This window comes from Aptenodytes forsteri, unplaced genomic scaffold (assembly GCF_000699145.1).
Source record: "Aptenodytes forsteri isolate BGI_AS27 unplaced genomic scaffold, ASM69914v1 Scaffold114, whole genome shotgun sequence".
Taxonomy (NCBI): domain Eukaryota; kingdom Metazoa; phylum Chordata; class Aves; order Sphenisciformes; family Spheniscidae; genus Aptenodytes; species Aptenodytes forsteri.
In genome coordinates this window covers 2,530,963-2,549,971 of record NW_008795364.1, presented here as the reverse complement: position 1 = coordinate 2,549,971, position 19,009 = coordinate 2,530,963, and the positions used below count along the sequence as shown (strand labels likewise).

The following is a 19,009-nucleotide window of genomic DNA, read 5'->3' as shown; positions in this document are numbered from 1 at the left end:
GAAGTACTGTGGAGGGAAGAATATTTGTTTTCTTGTTGCCAACAAATTAAACGAGGCAAAGGAAAAAATGACTTATTTTGCATGGCACCTCCATCAGTAAACTCTCTTCACTAAAACCTCTGAGAAGACACTTCAAAGTGCTAAATTGTTGAAAACGCCATCCTAAACTACAGAGATACTATATTTTTAGCAGCTAGTGCAAGCCGGCGCTCCCATATCGCTAGGGGCCAGGAGGTGGGCACGGTCTCCTCTCCTGGCTTGACAGCACCTGCTTTAGCGTCAGGAATTTAAATGGAAAAAAATGGAAATGTCTCACACACTGAAAACAGGAAAAATTCCTTCTTGCCTGGAAATACGGTGAGAAAGAAATCGTGTTACAATTAATAAATTCATAGTTTAAGGTGGTCTTCAATCCTCACTTTTTGTAAAACTCGGGAGGAACAGGATAAATCTGTGCTTCCTCTGGCTTTAGCAGGCAGGGACCCCAAACCACAACTCTTCTCCCTCTGGCTTCCATAGGGAAGACACAATAACCTGTCTGCCTTTCCATGGCACCTCGGCTTTGCTGCCTCTCCAGGTCTGCTCAACCCCTGCCTGTGCATCCACTGACAACCTTCACATATACGTGGGGAGTGGGAGGACGCCAGCCCATGTTGTCCTCTCTTCACGCCAATGTCACCATCAGTGGCTCCAGTCCTGCGTATGGGAGGTGGCAGAGGGAGGAGAGGAGGAGAGCAGTAAGTAGCACTGACAGATGGTAAACTGGTCCTTATACTTCATTACAAAGCAGCAAAAAGAGTTTCCATCTTTTCTCATTCAACCTGTGTGAACACGCAGCTATTAGCTACTTCTGCCTTCCTAAGGGGCACGTGCTACTCCTTCTGTGCTCCTCAGGGCTATGCAGGAAAACAGGCAAGCAGAAACCCTCCACAACAGCAAACAGAAACGTTAATATTCCCATATGCTCAATAAGATTATCCCTCGCTGTCATCAGCCTATGAATATTGTACACTTTTTCTTTGACACATATGTATGAATGCAGCATTTATGATAGGTTAATAATTAATACTGTGCTAATACATGCAAGTCCTATGGCTTAGCTTTTAAATTCTTTAATCGTCTATGTTTTTTTAATATTTTGATGCAGTACCAATCAGAGGCTTAAAGCAGGTCGCTGCCTCATGGTAATGAAAATAAGTATTTTAAGAGTTTACAGTCCACTGCTCCTATTTTCTGATTGCACCTATGAGAACATGATTGATAAAAATGCATACGCATGCACATTTGCAAAAAATCCAGACAGACAAGGCTAAGATGTAACTTAAAATAAATCAAACATATCTGGACATGGAAATTAACTCTACAGACATTTGAAGAATCTCATTTTTGATACATCCCTATGTCACACAATAATCACCTTCATGGAATAACAGTCAGCACTTTCTAATTATCCTACACATTTGACCCTACCTCCCTGCCTCCTCCTTTAAAGTCCTTAATTTTCTCTGCTTCTGTATCAGGATAGAGCACTTTGTATGGCAGCCTAGCAATCATCATCACAAATAGCTGTCGAAGTATCTAATCTTGAAACAGGAATAATCAAACACTATTTCCCAACCGTATTTTACCATGTTTTATGTGCATATATTCAATACAAGTAATTCATAGTGAAATCGCCAGCAGCTGCATACTTTGTGCAAGTGCTCATGTCTGTGCCAGCTTATGAATGTCTTTATTTTGTGTACATTTTCTCCTTCTCTAATGAATCGGGTTTTGGATACTTTCAGGCTAAAAGATTACTACAAAAAGGCAGAAATACTCTGTAATATGCTCCTACCAGTTGGAATCGGTACATTGTTTTCAAGGCTCGTTCATGAAGTTTGAGTAGTTAAATCATATAACGTCCACAAGGACTTTAAAGGCCCCTGGGACTACTTCCCAAGTACTTATTCTTTGCTTAGTAGTTACGGATGTGCATTTTTCATGGTTCAGTTCCTCATTTTACATGGGCTCTGCATAGCCTGAGGTGTCACATTTCATGGGAATTTCACAAAACAAAAAAAAAATTACACAAAAGCTGAAGATTCATTTTCATGGAGACAGAAAGCAACCCAAAGCCTCCCAGCCTCTGTCAGCTTTAAAAACAAGGGAAATCCGTAATTTTATGGTGGTGTTATTGCTGAATTCCATGTCGACCATGAGAACCCTATATCCTCCTCACAAGCAGTCCCAACATGAAAGGCCATTTTATATAACGCACAGAGCAAGGAACAGCTCCGTTTATTTGTAGATGTGTAAATTACTATAGGGTGGTTAAACTTTTGAACTCAAATTTGCTTCAGTGCCAATTCCCATCCCAGACTGGGAGGACTCATACTGTGCACTGTGTGTTAGGACCATCTGGCTCTGCTTCCAGGTGGATCACGGATCAGAATCACATCCAGGGAAAAGGGAGGGAAGAGGAGGAGGAGGAGGGAGGAAGGAAAGGGCAGGGCTTCCTCCACAAACTAAGGGAACACTTAAGGTTGTGTTCGGTAGGAAACTCAGTGTAATGCATGCATAGATCGAGTCTAATAAATACCATTTTAAAATATGCAGATGAGAAATGAAGAAAGGAAACACTAAAAGCATAGAGAGGAAAGCAAAGAGGATGTTTTCCCTCTTTTTAAACTGCATGGTTTCCGAGGTCAAGCTCTCCCAACCACCCTTGTACAAGTAAACAAATGCATTTAGTCTTAAAGAGGTACTTGCAGAAGTGAAAGAGGATTCAGCTACCAAGCCAAGGAGGTTTAGTGTTTATATTACTAATCATGGAGATAGTATAATGTGCCCTCTTTTCTGGTACGATGAAGAGCATTATAATCTCATTATTTCTAATGTAAAGAGTTCATGAACCAGGATGCCAAATCCATTCATATTTTTTCATTCCATGGCTTTTCAAGACACAAAAAGAGGCACATCTTGAGGCTTCTCCACCCATGTAGCAGGAAGAGGTACTGAGCCATCAGGTATAGGCCTGTTTTTTCTGGGACTGTTACTTTTGATATGAACAACAAATGGCACCTACAAAGCTCACTGATGGAAAGCTGGCAGCGTAGCCAATTTCACAAAGGGAGATGGCACGGCTGCATCACAGTAACACCATACCTAAGCTCAGCAGTGCTGCTCATTAACAGGTCTTAGTAGCACAGGTACACTAATTTGCTAACACAACTGTGGTTTGTTTGGTTTGCTGGCTTTTGTTTGGGGTTTTTTTGGTGGTGGTGGTGAGGAACCTAGGTTGAATCTCCATGTGGAGCTGCCCCATACTATGTGGGCATAACAGCTTCCAGGTGGAGTTGCCATCTGTTGGTATGGATTCATGGGACTGCAGTCTGTCATCCAGCATAAAATGAATGATATGAATTTTCAAATCCCCACAGGACAAGTGTCCAACTCTGATATGCTTTCTGATGGACTCAGCAGAAAGATCAAAGAACTGAATTTACAGGGAGACTGAGCCAGCAAGTCCCTCTTAGAAGCAATACTCCTAAATAATCAAGCTTTAGGCACTTGATTTCTCTTTAAAGCACAGACTCTTACTACAGCTACTTCAAGATCAACTGAGAAGTTTGCATAATTTTGAAAGACTGCACACAAGTCGTCAACTTGAATATGCAGAGATATGGGCAAGAACTTCACAGTCACATAGAGGTACCTGCACACTGAAGGTTAAGAGAAGAAAGTCAGGAAAGTTTTCATACTTGGCTTCAGGAAAAGAAATAAATGCAAAGGTAAGCCTAATCGTGCACTGTCTGTTCCTATTTACTTGTGCCTGGGATACTTTTCTACAGCTGGAAAACTTTAAACAGTTCTCCAGTTCATACTTGAACAGGAATAATGCAAAGGTATGCACGATACACAGCATTAGCTCCATTTTCACTACTAAACTTAACTTTACTACCATCTGTTTTACTGCTGTGGTACCAGCCCAGCAAGACATGTCTACTTAGGATAACCTCTCACAGACCTTACTTCTAGTCTTTTGATATTTACACAAACCCTGCTGATGATACAATGCTTCACATACATTTACCGCAGAAGAACATGCTTCCCCATGCTAAACACTTTATAATACCTAACCTTTAACGTAAAAGGCCAAAGCCACATAATCCATCAGGGTGAGGGAGGAAAATTCAAGAGCACTGGAAGCATTCCTGTCCTTGTAATAACGAGGGGTCTTTCTGATAAAAACAGCCATCCGATTCCTGGAAATGGATCATCCCGCCATTACAGAGAGCACGCTTATAAACCCTAAGCATTCCTAGTAGCAGTTGGCTCGATGCAGAAATGCCACCGGCTCGCTGATAACTTCATGTCTGGATTTCAGAACGAGAGGGTTATCAGCAGCAGCTTCCACTGCCCGCTTGCAAAACCTCACCCTCACCTTTGACTTCCTCTAGCTCCTTGACATCTTCGGGCACACAGTGTCCTGGTGACAGACAGCAACCAGATGGTCTTTACCATCCAGCACTGAGTTGTTTCAGGAATTTAATCTGATTTCCCAGAATACGCAGTACAACCCTTCGTTCTAAAGTTGGTGTGCAGGTGGGATTGCATGCCTCTGGCTTTATAAATAGGCCTAACCATCGGTGGCTTTGGTACACGTCTGTGATTGAGCCATTTGCCTGTTGCTTTAGAAAACCTGACCCCCTGCCTGGGCACTCATCAGCGATTCTGACCAACTCCGGTGGCTCCTGTGCATGTTTGAGCACCCTGTCAAACAGTTGGGCATCTCCTAATTCCAACAGCAAAATCGCTTTCTGCTTTACAATCAGTAGCTCTTACAGCAATTTCTTTTCACTTTTTGTTGTTGTCAGCAATATACAACATAACTGTAAGTTGTACATACAACATACGAGTATGGTATATGTCAGATCCCTCACCCAGGACCATCTTTTGCACTTGCTCCAATGTCTGTAGAGACCAACAGGACTTTATTACTTTATCAGAAGTGAAGTGGGCCCATGATAGGAAAAACCAAAACTGGTTCTATTGCAACCTAGTTTTTCTGTCCGGATTATTGAATGAAATATGGATTATTGAAGTTTTGGATATACCCTATCTTTAATTTTAGATAATAATGATGGATTTGTTTTTTGGGGGAGGGGGTAACTTAAAGCAGAAATATTGCCTCAAATCATAACTCTTAGCCTCCTTCCAAGCACTTGTTTTCCTATATTTCTTCTTCTTTAAAAAAAAAAACAAAACAAACAACAAAACAACAAACACCACAAAGCAAAAAATCTAAGAACACCAAACAAAATGAAAACCATCTCTCTCATCTAGACTTTAAACCCAGATTCTTATTCCCCATATAAGCACACAGCTCCCACTAAATCAGAGACCTGCATCCAAAGGCAGAATTTGATTCAAACCTGGTCTAGTATAAGCACAGACTGATGGTCTCACTTTTTCCTCAGCCTTAGTTCTTTGACATTTTGCGCTGTAGCAAGGTCAAGGCCTCTTCCTGCTTGGACTGGACACCTAGCTTGTGCTTTCAGACCACAAGAACGAACTCTAGCTTTCATCTAATTATGGATACCACTAAATACTGATTTGAATCCACAAGCAGGCAATTAGGGATCCAAGGACAAAAATACGCTCTGCAAAAAAGGCTGGATGACCTTTTGACAACCTCCTCATTGGATGCGAGGGACAGACGGGACAGAATCCCACCAAGTAGAACTTCTTACATCATGGTGTCAACAGACTGACCCCTGAACCCCCAATACCTCACTTTTTCAGTATATTTTTAAAACAATTAAGCCTTGGTCTACACAAGCTGCTTTTCCTTCTCACCTTCCGAATAGCACTAGCTAAATTAACAGAAAACATGAAGACTGTGACCCCTGCCATAATTCTACCAATTATTTAATTAGTCTGTGCTCAGCCATGGCAGTTCATGTGTTGCTTTCTCATTCTGTGCAAGGAACAGAAGATTTTAAAATTATATCGAAGGCATCTTCAAAATTACAGTAAGACTTATATTAATCCTCATCAGTTGTGGACATTTTCATCTTTCACCAATTTCCACTTATTTTTGAATATTTAGGCAACACCCACCATACCACAAATCTTGTAACTGGGACAGAAACTTTTAACTTCAGTGCTATGAGTGAAGTTCATCATTCTTATGGATAATTGTCACCAAAGGAGAAAAAAGGAAGGGGGGAGGGGGAGGAAGGAAGCAAGCCTGTTTCTGTGGGGGAAAAAAAAAAAATCCCTCAAAACACAGAGTTTCTTTACATCTCCATAATAATTCAAAGCAATGTCGAAGAATATATTTAGGGTGAAGAACTAAAAAGTACAGAGGAAAATAAAGCTGTTTTCTAAACTAGTCTTTCAACAGAATAACTCTCGAGAGAAGCCCTGGCTACTGTTGGTTTAGGACCTATACACTATACAGTGACAAAAGGGAACACTTTGGGAAAGCTACTGTCAAACAACTCTAGCTGGGGGGACCCGAGCAGAAATAAACAGCCACTCCCTTAGCACTCAACAATAAACTGTCTGGATTTCTCAGTATTGTATGTAAAAGCCACACTTCACTTACCCATTAAAGTAACTAAAACTTTTGTGACTCATATTTAGTCATTTTTTTGGCAGCTTGGTCTGGCTTGAACCAAGGCAAAACCACTAAAAAAACCCCACTAAGCAGAACTTCACAAGCAGGAAACATTAGAGTGAAGCAATGCAGACCTTTAGAAAAAGGAAAGCAATGTCCTCAAGAAGTAACTTGTACCTGGGAACTCACTGAACCACCTACAACCCTTACATATACATATATTTCCAACCTATTTTCCCTCCCAGGTCTAAATCATAGAATCATTAAGGTTGGAAAAGACCTCTAAGATCATTGAGTCCAACCGTCAACCCAACACCACCATGTCCACTAAACCATGTCCCTAAGTGCCTCATCTACTCGTCTTTTAAATACCTCCAGGGATGGGGACTCCACCACTTCCCTGGGCAGACTGTGCCAATGTTTAACCACTCTTTCAGTCAAGAAATTTTTCCTCATGTCCAATCTAAACCTCCCCTGGTGTGACTTGAGGCCATTTCCTCTCGTCCTATCGCTTGTTACTTGGGAAAAGAGACCAACCCCCACCTCGCTACAACCTCCTCTCAGGTAGTTGTAGAGAGCGATGAGGTCTCCCCTCAGCCTCCTTTTCTCCAGGCTAAACAGTCCCAGTTCCCTCAGCCGCTCCTCAGAAGACTTGTTCTCCAGACCCCTCACCAGCTTCGTTGCCCTTCTCTGGACACACTCCAGCACCTCAACGTCCTTCTTGTAGTGAGGGGCCCAAAACTGAACACAGTATTCGAGGTGCAGCCTCACCAGGGCTGAGTACAGGGGCACAATCACTTCCCTACTCCTGCTGGCCACACTAGTTCTGATACAGGCCAGGATGCCATTGGCCTTCTTGGCCACCTGGGCACACTGCCGGCTCATGTTCAGCCGCCTGTCGACCAACACCCCCAGGTCCTTTTCCGCTGGGCAGCTTTCCAGCCACTCTTCCCCAAGCCTGTAGCGCTGCATGGGGTTGTTGTGGCCAAAATGCAGCACCCGGCACTTGGCTATTGCACTATGCACCCGGCACTAAAGCTATTTCTTGAAGAGTACAGGCAAACAAGTTCATAGGAAACACTTGGAAACCACTCAGTCAAGATGGGCAGCCCCGCATGGGCAAGCCCTGGAGGTGGAGGAGGCAATGCTGTGTCTAAGGCTGCCATTTACTGTCACAAGCCCTGTAAGCTGGGTTAGGATCACAAGAGGAAAAGAGTGAATCACAGCAAAGGTGCTGGGGAAATGCAGCCAGAATATGAAATTAAGGAGAAATCCATCCCTTTATGATTTAGGTTAAATGGAGTGAAAATAAGGAGGATGTATTTCACTCCAAAAAGATCTGCAGGACAAGGACACCACAACAGTAAGGCACAAGAATTCTAGACAAAGATGACTTCTTTTTTTTCTTTTTTAAATCTCCATAACTAAACACTGAGTTTAAAGCTTATGGGACCCCCTAAGTGCTAACTGTGATGTATCTTCAGTGAAATTTATTAACCTATTCATCAGTACTCCGAGTTTCATAAAATGCAGCACTGCAATAATACACACGACTGTCACAAAAAAATCCAACCAATCGCTATGGTCGTCCAAAAATAATACACCAGAAAAACATTCTTACATGACGTATTTAATGTTTCTTTTCAGCACCCTCCTCAATGCATTTGGATAAGATTGTCTGGCTGCACCGTACTTCCAAACCTATCTTTATCTCATTGCACATGCAGACCTATTCAGAAAGTACATGCTGGCTCCTGGAACTGCAAACCAGCTGACATAATCTTGGAGTTGTAAAAAGCTTTGAACTTCCTGAAAGACAATCAAGACAAATCTAATTTCTGAAATAAAATCCACATCACAGAGAAAAATCGTATTATTGCAACAGATGCTAGGATACACTACCTAGAGAGAAACTTCAGCTTCTCGCACCAGCAAAATAGGGGGAAAAAAAAGACCTGATTTCAGAAAACACCAAACTCTAAAAGCATCTTCTTAAAATAAAGGTTTTAGCTCTATGGCTTACTTCCATATGGTTAGTTTTTGTTGTTGGTGGTGGTGATGGTTTGTTTGTTTTATATTTATTTTGAACAAGTTGTGACCACTTGTTAATAACAATGCAACAAGATGAGTTTGCAGTTTCCTTATTATGATGCCGTGGACATTGGCACTAAGGCTCTGTTTTATCATTCACTGAATTCAGTGGAACATCTCTAACTTGAGACCATGGACACCAAGCTCTTAAACACAGCACAACTAGAGAAGCCACACCAAGAAAGAGATCACTGTCATCTCCCTGAATTCTGGATGCTTTAGGGTATATCCTAGTAACAAGAAAAAGAAATCAATGTGGAAGGAAGTTTTAATTCTTCTCAATCCATACCTGGATGATGGCAAATGAGATCTCAGTAAGATGAAGGCAAGCACAATAGTGTGGTGAGATCACTCAGATGTTACTGACTTCTCTGGTATCAGCAGATCATTCTGCCAACTGTGAGGCTCAGTGCCCTGGACCTTATCTGACACTGGAGCAGAAGCTCTGCAGGGCTATCCAGTGTTTGGATTATGAGGCCACTTGGTTACTCAGGTAGCGTAAACACCTATCAGGCTTCCTTACTTTGAATTTTCAATACTTGGCTGCAAAACCCAGCTGAAGGGAAAAGACGTCATCCAGCCACACTAGATGAATGCCGAGCTGATAAAGGAGTAAAGCCCTAGACTGAAGGCCAGACTGTCCTATACAGCACTTTTATTTTGCTTCTAGTCTGAATTTTCTGAGAGCATCTATGGCCAGTTTCCTCCCAGAAACCTCTTCTTTCAGCTGTAAAGAAAATCTTTCTTTCACATGTTTCTGTGTCCTTGTCTAGTTTCATTGTTGTTAGTAGTCTTCTACTTTTGAGTATATACAAGCTACTATTCAAGTACATTTATATCACTGTACAGCTACTGACACAGAACATAATTTGTGGTACTAGTTTGGTTTCTTATACACCCCCAAAAGCTGGTATTCGTACAGTCTAGTCTTCAAGTTCTTCGCATGAAGCCACACTTACTATTTGCATCCTTGCTTTCAATAACTTTGCATTCCTGGTTCTTATGAAATCCTTCTCATTATTTTTGTATTTGTTTTACTCCTCAATTTGCAGTTTGAGTTTTGGCAGCTAAATACATCAAAGTGACATTTTTAAAGACAGCTATATACGCCAGTCTAAGAAAATTCAAATGAGCAATCCACCACAGCTATGCATTCGTTAGCGCTCTCTATTTACTATGAGATCATCCAGCAGCAAAGATCCCTTGGTGTGATTGTTCTCCCCTTGCTCATAACCCCTCAAACTATCGAAGGAACTCTCTCAATTTGCAGCCTGGGTTTCCTGGTTAGGTCAAAATCGCATGCATTCATTTGGGCCACAACACAGTAAATCAGCTTTCTAATCCAGTAACACACCTTTTCCACATCACTCTCCAAACCCTACCTTTGCCAGTTATCTTTTAAGTGCGAAGAACAGAACGTAAACCTCTGATTACCTGTTTAACTCCAAAATATCAGATAGCTAAAAATTTTTTCCAGCCAACTGTCCTTAAGATACGACCGTCTCACTGTTTGTTCCATAGCTACTAATCCCACTCCAAGAAGTTATTTTGCTCTGTGCCCTTTGACATTTACAATTATCCAGTGAAAGCTTTAGAATGCCCTTTCTTTCTCAGAATTACGGATTTTCAGTACGATCTACAAGAAAAGCTGGACAATGGAGAGACTATCAATATTTGAATTTTCCAATTCATCCTGCTCAGCAGTGAGTATTAATCCCCCTTAATTTTCCTGCATAACATGCAAGAATCGGGACCAAACTGAGGAACATGTTGCAAGAGACTTAACAAGGCAAGTTGAAGCAGACCTGTGAGAGCTTCAGAGCAATAAAAACAACTTTTGGATGCATTTCCTTTACCTCTCAGGATGTAGTTCTGATAATTCTGGTCGGCCTCTGCTCCCACTTTGATTAAGCAAGTCAGACCTTCAGCGACAACAAACTCATGAACCAAGTCCTTGTCATCCTGCCACAGGAGAAAGGAAAAGCTGTGTTAGAATTTTGAAAGACAAAGAAACAGTATATAACATAATGTAAAACCAAAGGCATGCCTGCAACATTGACTTTATGTTTCAGATGATGTAAGCAAGTTGATATGAAAGTTGTTCTATAGAAGACCGGAAGGAGAATTCTGAATTTTAAAATCAGAATTAGATACATTGATGCAAAGCAAGAAAAAACAAGCTTTTACCTTTAAGTCAACTACAGAAGATTAATGTCCGTAAAACGGGACTTTTGATTTTTTCATTAAGGGTTTGCAGACATTCTACCTGATATTAAAATCTCATCATATCACATAAACAGACATCCTTAAAGCCTTAAAGTGTCAGTATCAACAAGAGAAGGCCATCTATATGCCTTAGCATAATTCCGGTTTCAGTATTTGAAGTGTATACAACAAAACTTTTTAAATTGGTGTTTATTGCCATGTAATATTATATTCATTATCTTAACGTAATATTAATTCATTATATTTAGAACAGGAAAGTATAGTGTTGAACAGAAGAATACTAGTAGATAATATTCCCACGTTATGATGGAAAACAGTGAATGTAAGAGAAAATACTCCTTAGTATTTGATGGGAATTAAACTTGTTAAAGCGACTCACTTTTTTTTAACCATCAGTCCTTTAGTCAGTGCAGCAGAATGACCCCATTTCACATACCAGGGAGAGGAGCGCTGCGCGCTACGTGCACAATACTATGCCAAGGGACTATAGAGCCCCGTATCTAAAGCTTGCCTTCTCCTCTTACAGAAGGCTCATGTAGACAAACAAAAGGCTACTAAAAACTTGATTAAACAGCACTTAATGAATTAGCCATACAACTTAGGCACAAAACCAATTTAAAATATTAATGGAAGAGAAGTCGTCTGTGGACAAAATCATCATAGATGTCGAGTCCCTTTTTCTGATTATTTTTAATACCTGTTTGCATACACAACAGTGTATTAGACAGACATTTCAGCTTTCCAGTAACACAGCCCTGAGAAGCCAAGATCCAGACAGTAGATAGTTTTGTTGAGAGTGATTTCTGAATTCACAGCATACACTTAGAAAACTGCCAAGGGAAAGAAAATAATCAAGTCCCTTTTAGTATGACAATTCACTTATTGCAAAGTTCTTTCAGCCTGACAGATTATTTCTTATGAATTTCCTTCTTTCAACAGAGCTAAGTTACATAATTCTTAAAGGCTGACCAAATGGGATATTTAAAATTGTAAGGTGATCTAGCAATTCATAAGAATTGTAGAAATTATGAGAAAAATCTGTTAAATGTTTCAGGAGAAGGTCAAATTTGTTAAAACAATTTAAATATATATTTTACAGTCATGTATACATACACAAATTTATCACATGATAAAGCTGATTTATCCTTTAAAGAGTATATAAAAGAGGAAGCATACAATCATTCCCCACATCTTTGCAAAAGTATATCGTAAAACCCCAAAATATGTAAGCTAAAAATCCACTGCTGTGCACACTTGAGCTAAAAAATCTATTTATTTCTTAGTATCAATGTTTTATGTTTTGAGGGTGTTATTTTTTTCTTCAGATAGATAAAAGCCTTGATAATGTTTTCTGAACAGCTAGGAAGTTTACAAACTCCCATGTCAGACCAGGGCACTACAGACACAAGCACTCAATTTTATGAGGACGACAAATTTCCTCTATCTATCCATTTGCCATACCCAAAACACGATGGGATTACTAATAGAGTACTAATAGAGTACTAAAAGAGTACACAGACAATCTACCTGTTAATACAGACGGCACTAATTACATCCTGATTTCCTCTGTTGTATGTAACAGTGTTTTAAAGGCGCATGCACAGACCTCCCCTCCACTGCAGCCCACCAGGGAATTCCCTTTGCCGTTCCGGAAGAGAACTGAAGAATTAAGACGGCTGTTGAGCAGCTAAGGACCTTTTTGCAGCAGGGGACCTTCAGCTGGCACAGAGGCTGCTGTACCTTTGGCCAAGACGCCAACCTAAAGAGCACATCCCGACGCACGGGACAGGGCCCTAGGAAGGGGCATGGTCAGCCAGGACATGTGGACCTCTGCCTGTCCCATCCTGAGCAGTGACCTCTGGTAAAGCCCTTCCCAAATGCCATCGCTGAGAGGACCAAACTCTTAATTGTGAATCAATTTATCTCAAGCTAATTTGTGCAGCAAATGATGCCAAAATTCACAAGGTGAACTTCCAGAATAACATTTTACAACTGGAGTCCTGGAAAAGTAATAAAGGAACACAAGATAAAACGCTTTCTGATGATCAAAGCCATATCTCAGGTTAATTCCCCCCAAACTTGGGGTACTTGATTTAAAATTAACCAACTACAGAGAAATACATAAATAAATATACATGCATGCAATACACAGATCCAAATCACACTGGATAAAAAGCAACATTCAAGCTCACCTTGTACAATGGAGAGCCACCTCCAACAAAGCAGGGAGGCAGAACTATACCCACGGATGCCAGAGTCGTCTCCTCCCTGGCCACCCCTCGGAGCCAGGCAACTGCTCCCTCCCATACATGCCTTTGTATATGGTGATTTTAACTCAAAAAACCTTGAGTCGTCTCTTGTGCTTCAAGAATTTTGAATCTTGTTTCTCCTAAAACTCAAGAGAGAGGAACATATCCCTGGAATTTGTCAGCTAAGCTTCAAGTAAAGTATATTCAGGGTTCAGGTACACTAAGGTTACACACCATGGTAATTCACAAGAAGTTTGCATACCTAGAAAGTAAGTTACACAGTATGCCAAGGTCAATGGTTAAAAGTTCCCTGCTACTAAAGAGAAAAGGTGCCAAATTTCCCCTACCCAGAGTGGGCAGTGGTGGGAGCAAGGGCAAGGGACAGAAAGGACAGGAGCACACAGAATTTAGAAAAAGTAACAGAAATCAGTAGCATAGTGCAGTAATCAAGAAAGCTGTGGGGAAAGCATCATCCAAAATAGTTTTTCTACAAATCTGATGACAAATAGATGCATATTTTATTGGACAACAACATTGTCTAATTTAAGAGAAGCAAGATATAACAATATAAACTACTGAGTGAATTAACCACAAATTTTTTTCAGATGGTAATGGTGTCCTAGCTCAGAGCACACTTCCTTGTTCTTTAAATACCTTTTGTTGATACTTGAGTAGACATTTTGATTTTGCATCAAGTGTGTTTACACCATCCTTGAGTTGAGGAAAAAAAATAAATCTATTCTGGATTGACTCACAGTCAAAGAAGCAAGACTGGAAAAACAGGAAAAAGAGGAATAACTGTGGTCTGTGGATTCTGACGTTTGTTAATAGACCTAACATGCCTGCTTGGGAAAAATAAAAGACATTCGGATGATAAAAGAGAAATTGTCCCTATGCTAGAGAAGTTAACAGTAGTTCAGCTTCAGAGACCTTCAGGTCGAACCCAAAAACAAAAGAAAATTTTTAACAGCACATAGCCATTAAGGGCTGTTGACATTCAGTGAAAGATAAAAACTGAAATACCCATTATAACTTTAAGATGTGAATGCATATGAGAGTATCACCTGTGGAAAAATTAGCATTTAATTCTCAAAATACCTAATGCTAAAGATCTGTTTTATGTTGGTGAGTTGTTTTGTTTTTTTAAACAAGGACCCTCCCAAAGCAAATCGTGAGATCTGCCTTCTAGAACTTTTTCAAAGCAGCCGAAGGAGTAAACCACTACAGCATAGAGTCATCCTTGACTGAAAGGAGATACATCGCAGGGGAACAGCAGAGGAAATGAAGGGGACGAGGGACTCTAACCAGACTGCTTTTGGAAAGCACTGAATAAACAAATCAAACCTGAATTAAAAAAGGCTTTTAAGGTACTTCTCCTTTCCCAAATAAAAGGGAAAAAGAAGGTGCAATGAAGCGGAGTACAAACACATCATGCTCTAGACATAAATCTGAACTCAGTACATTATCTATCCCACCATGTATATACGATGAGAGGAAAGAAGCAAACATCTGGAATGTGCAAAGAAAGATGAAAGGCATCCAAGCCCATACGTTCTACATTGAAAGGAGAATGTTTACATCAATTTTGGTCTAGGATAATCTTTTCAGACCCATTAACTCACTGACTTGCCAAGTTAGGTGACCTCAAGAGTAAAGGCTACCCTCTAGCAGTGGTAAGAGGTTCAGGTTTCCAGGAAAAGAGCATTCATTGTACAGAATATATGGTGTGTGTGACAATGATATGTACAAGTAGCTGCCACATGTGCGTGATAACAGTTAAAAGGAGGCAGGGAAGGGTTGTCATTTGCTATGGAAATGGACTCCTCCGCTAATATCGCAAAGATTTACGACCTCTTAATCAGCAGGCATTAAAGCACTGATGAGAAAAGCAGCAAAACACAGGCAAAGCTCTCTAAGCTTCCTGCTAAGCTCCTGCAACCGTAAAGATTGTGCAGTGACACGAAGGCTGGCTACTCAAGTCTTTATGAAAAGATACCAGTGGCCCTGTCAGATAACTATATTTTATGCATTCATTCACAGATTTGGAATAGATCACATCTCTTCCTTTCTTCAGGCATCTCAGAAGGAAGAAAAAACAAGATAGTGTATGTCGCTTGTAACAGAGCTCTATCTTTGTCCAATGTATAATGAAAAAGACATTAACTATATTCAAACTGAGTTTAAAGCTTGCTTATGTGGTTAACAAAATGCACAAATCATACTTTCACCTGCATAACTCAGCCTAGCTGTTAAGAAGACCCCATAAACCATGTGATCAAGCAGTCTATACAGTACGCTCATGTGCCACTAGCAGAATAAGAAGTGTAGGTGGGATTCCCTTCTTTCCTACCTGTTCTCCTGTCTGTGTACCATTTGATATATTCTCTAATGCAGTTTTGCGGGGTCTTATCTGAAGGTGGAGACTGAAGACTTTTTTTCAAGGAATGGCACTTTGCAAGAATGCACCTTATCTGATGTGCAGCTTCCACGTGCAAAGATAAATTGTTTACATAATGTTAAAGACAAATCTTTCTGAAGCCTGCTATTTCTGTGGGCCATATGTTTTTAAAACTTCTACCCAAAGCATGATGATTTTTCTGCCACAAGAAAGTTGCTTTGCTTCCTAATAAGAATCAAGGTTTTGGAACACAGTTTCTCAAGGGCAAGTTTTTTTAATTTTTTTTTTTTTTTTTTTTTTTTTTTAATGCAGCAAGCACTGGAGAAAGCTCTATTCCAAGTGTTTGGGGAAACTGGATTAGTAACTGAATATTCACATTTGGATATGCACATACATATTTCTCTCTTACGTGGCTAACAGCTGTGCAGAGTACTGTCTTTCCAAGAAATCATAACAAGATGCTTGTCTATGAGATTTCCACCAAGGAGAACTTCATTTTTATGGTTTTTTCCTTTCCTTTCATAAACTATCCCACTGTTTCTGGTTGCTTGAGCATTCCCATATTTAATCCTATGCTGTACAATCCTCTCCTTTTTCTGTTACAAGGTTAAACATTGCACATTTTATAATGTTCATTTCTTTAAAGGAAGAACCATGGGGTTCCCCAGCCTGTGCTCTCCACATGACACATTACTGAGTGAGCCAGCAATCAACATTCTGTACAGACCAAACTTTCCAAAATGCAAAAGTTCAATAATCCAGCCTAGAAGCGAGAGCAGCCCAGGCAGCTGGGGTGCCAGTCATAGCCACGAAAATCTTCTTGCTAAGCTTTGCCTACGGGCTTACAGGAGGGGACTGCACTCACACTGAGCTTCAGCAGTTGACGTGCTTCACCCTCTGTCTGAGGAAGAGTTTCTCTCTCTGCTCTTTCACTCTACAACATTCCTATTAGGAGAGATTTAAACTCTGATTCTCAGGCCAGCTCTGATTTTGTCTGTAGACCAAAACCGGTAACTTCACAAAGATATACCGCATTCACATTTTAACACTGTGATAATTCACCTAGGCAAAAGACAAGATGAATATTGCCAATTCACTGTGCAATGTAGCACAAGAGGAGAAGTGTAAACCCTACCGGATTCAAAGAGGAGGAGCATCCTCCTCTGCTTCCTGAAATCTTGTGGGACAAGATGCTGGCAGCATACCAATACAGAGACCTACAGGCAGAAAGGGCACGGCTCATTCAGACACTGCCTGGCTCCAGAAATAAAAATTACTACTTTTTAAAAGGGGGAACTAGGGAAATCTCTATTCATTGCTATGTTCATCTATCAAATAGTATGCTGGGAAAGTGCGCTGTCCCCTCTCTACATTAATACATTGGAGCTAGGTCTCCTTGGAAACCCCTCTTCCTCAGATTCCTCTGGCAGGAGTATACGCTGCACAGCAAGCAGGCAGAACTGAAACAGATGATTATGCTCAATGTGGAAAGAAAAAAAAACACCAAGAAAAAATACATGGAACACTAAAATGCCAGCGCACTCGCAGAAAGTCCCCCCCAAAACATAAATGATGGCCACCCTTTTTAGAACTGAAAAGACATTTTTTCAGTCTGCCTTTTTTTTTTTTTTTAAAATCTCCTGCAAAGTCAAGATAGGATCACAAAGTTCAGCTGGTTTTAGGAGGATTAAGGGTTAGGGATTAGACTTTATTCATTTGGGGATGTAAATTAGCAGCAGAGGGACAGCAGCTGACTGGTGAGGAAAGGGAGGAAGGAGGAGGCAGGTCAAAGAGCAAACCATGCGTGACTGCAGGCTTTCGCTGGCATAAATCTCAAATGACAATACATCTGGTGCTCCACCACAAGAAAGTAAAATGCAGGACTATTGCCCAATATACTTGAAAAGCCTCCTCTGTTACTAAGTGATTAAAGACAGAATGATAAAATCCGTGTTTCTGTTAGCAATAGCATCAACGTTGGGTAGGCCCTTATTCCACCCTTCCTACTCCTAACAGTGCAAGGAGAATAGAAAGCTACTGATCTTCTTTCCTAAGTATTCCTCTGGCTCTGGCAAACCCTCAACGTATACAACAAAAAACCCAAAACAACCCCATAGCTTGCTCCTAACCTGACTGCCCTGGGCAGCAGCAGCAATGTGGCAGCGCAGGGCTATGACCAGAATGCACTTCCATTACCTCAGAGCCTTCATGTCCACAGGTTCCCCATATAATTTCAAATGCTTATATGATGCTCTGCCCCAGTAGCAATGGAATTAACAGCCAGTTCCTCTCAGCCCTCCTTTCAGCTGCCTAGCTCTGCGACCCCAGAGTCTACGTTAGAAATATACCACAATAAAGTCTCCACAAGAATATTTTTAACGATTGCTACCTGCCTTCAGCATGCATTGCATCTGCTAAAGTTACCAGCAAAATAATTACTCCCATCGACAAGACTACAATGATGTAGTAATAAAAGAGTTATGCTGTGCTCTATTAGAAACAGAAATCCCAGGCCATTTCTGGAGTCCAGCTTTTTCACTGGCTAAGCAACAGGTTGCATTTTATAGATCAAGATTGGCTTGCAATGTTTGCAGTTAGAAAAGCTCATTTTGGCTTGAAAACTGAGTAAACATAGTCAGGAAGTGATTGAAGGTGCATGGACCGCCAAGATATAATTTATAGTTGCTTTCCCACACTTTAAACTATAGTTCTGTTCTTTGGACTCCAAAATTATTGATACAATTAAAATACTAGATTACCAATCCAGAAGTGCCTGATACTATCTTAATTCAATTGTCACTGTTTATTTCAGTCCATTTTAAAAGCCAAGTCATCTACTGCAAACAAATCTGGAAAGAAATCATTCCAAAAACGTACACACACGCATATATATACACACATACATACATAAACTTACATCCTGTGAGTCCCTCAAGACTGCATTGCCATTTCAACCCAAATTATTTAAGCAGCTACAAAACAATTCTATGTATGGACCAGATGAGCTGGTGGTTAAGCAGGCAAGTCTTAGAATCATAGAATCATAGAATCATTGAGGTTGGAAAAGACCTCTAAGATCATCGAGTCCAACCGTCAACCCAACACCACCATGCCCACTAAACCATGTCCTTAAGTGCCTCATCTACTCGTCTTTTAAATACCTCCAGGGATGGGGACTCCACCACTTCCCTGGGCAGACTGTGCCAACGTTTAACCACTCTTTCAGTAAAGAAATTTTTCCTCACGTCCAATCTAAACCTCCCCTGGCGCAACTTGAGGCCATTTCCTCTCGTCCTATCACTTGTTACTTCGGAGAAAAGACCAACACCCACCGCGCTACAACCTCCTTTCAGGTAGTTGTAGAGAGCGATGAGGTCTCCCCTCAGCCTCCTTTTCTCCAGGCTGAGCAACCCCAGTTCCCTCAGCCACTCCTCATAA

General features: G+C 40.8%; 1 protein-coding gene across 1 annotated transcript in view; it reads right to left on the bottom strand.

Moving 5' to 3' along the window:
* Window positions 1-19,009, bottom strand: part of FHOD3 (formin homology 2 domain containing 3) — a 467,442-nt gene that overhangs the window by 197,584 nt on the left and 250,849 nt on the right. Inside the window, exon 6 of the mRNA XM_019472318.1 lies at window positions 10,555-10,660. Within this exon, the coding sequence (XP_019327863.1) occupies window positions 10,555-10,660 (106 nt within the window). The remainder of the gene's footprint in view (window positions 1-10,554; window positions 10,661-19,009) is intronic.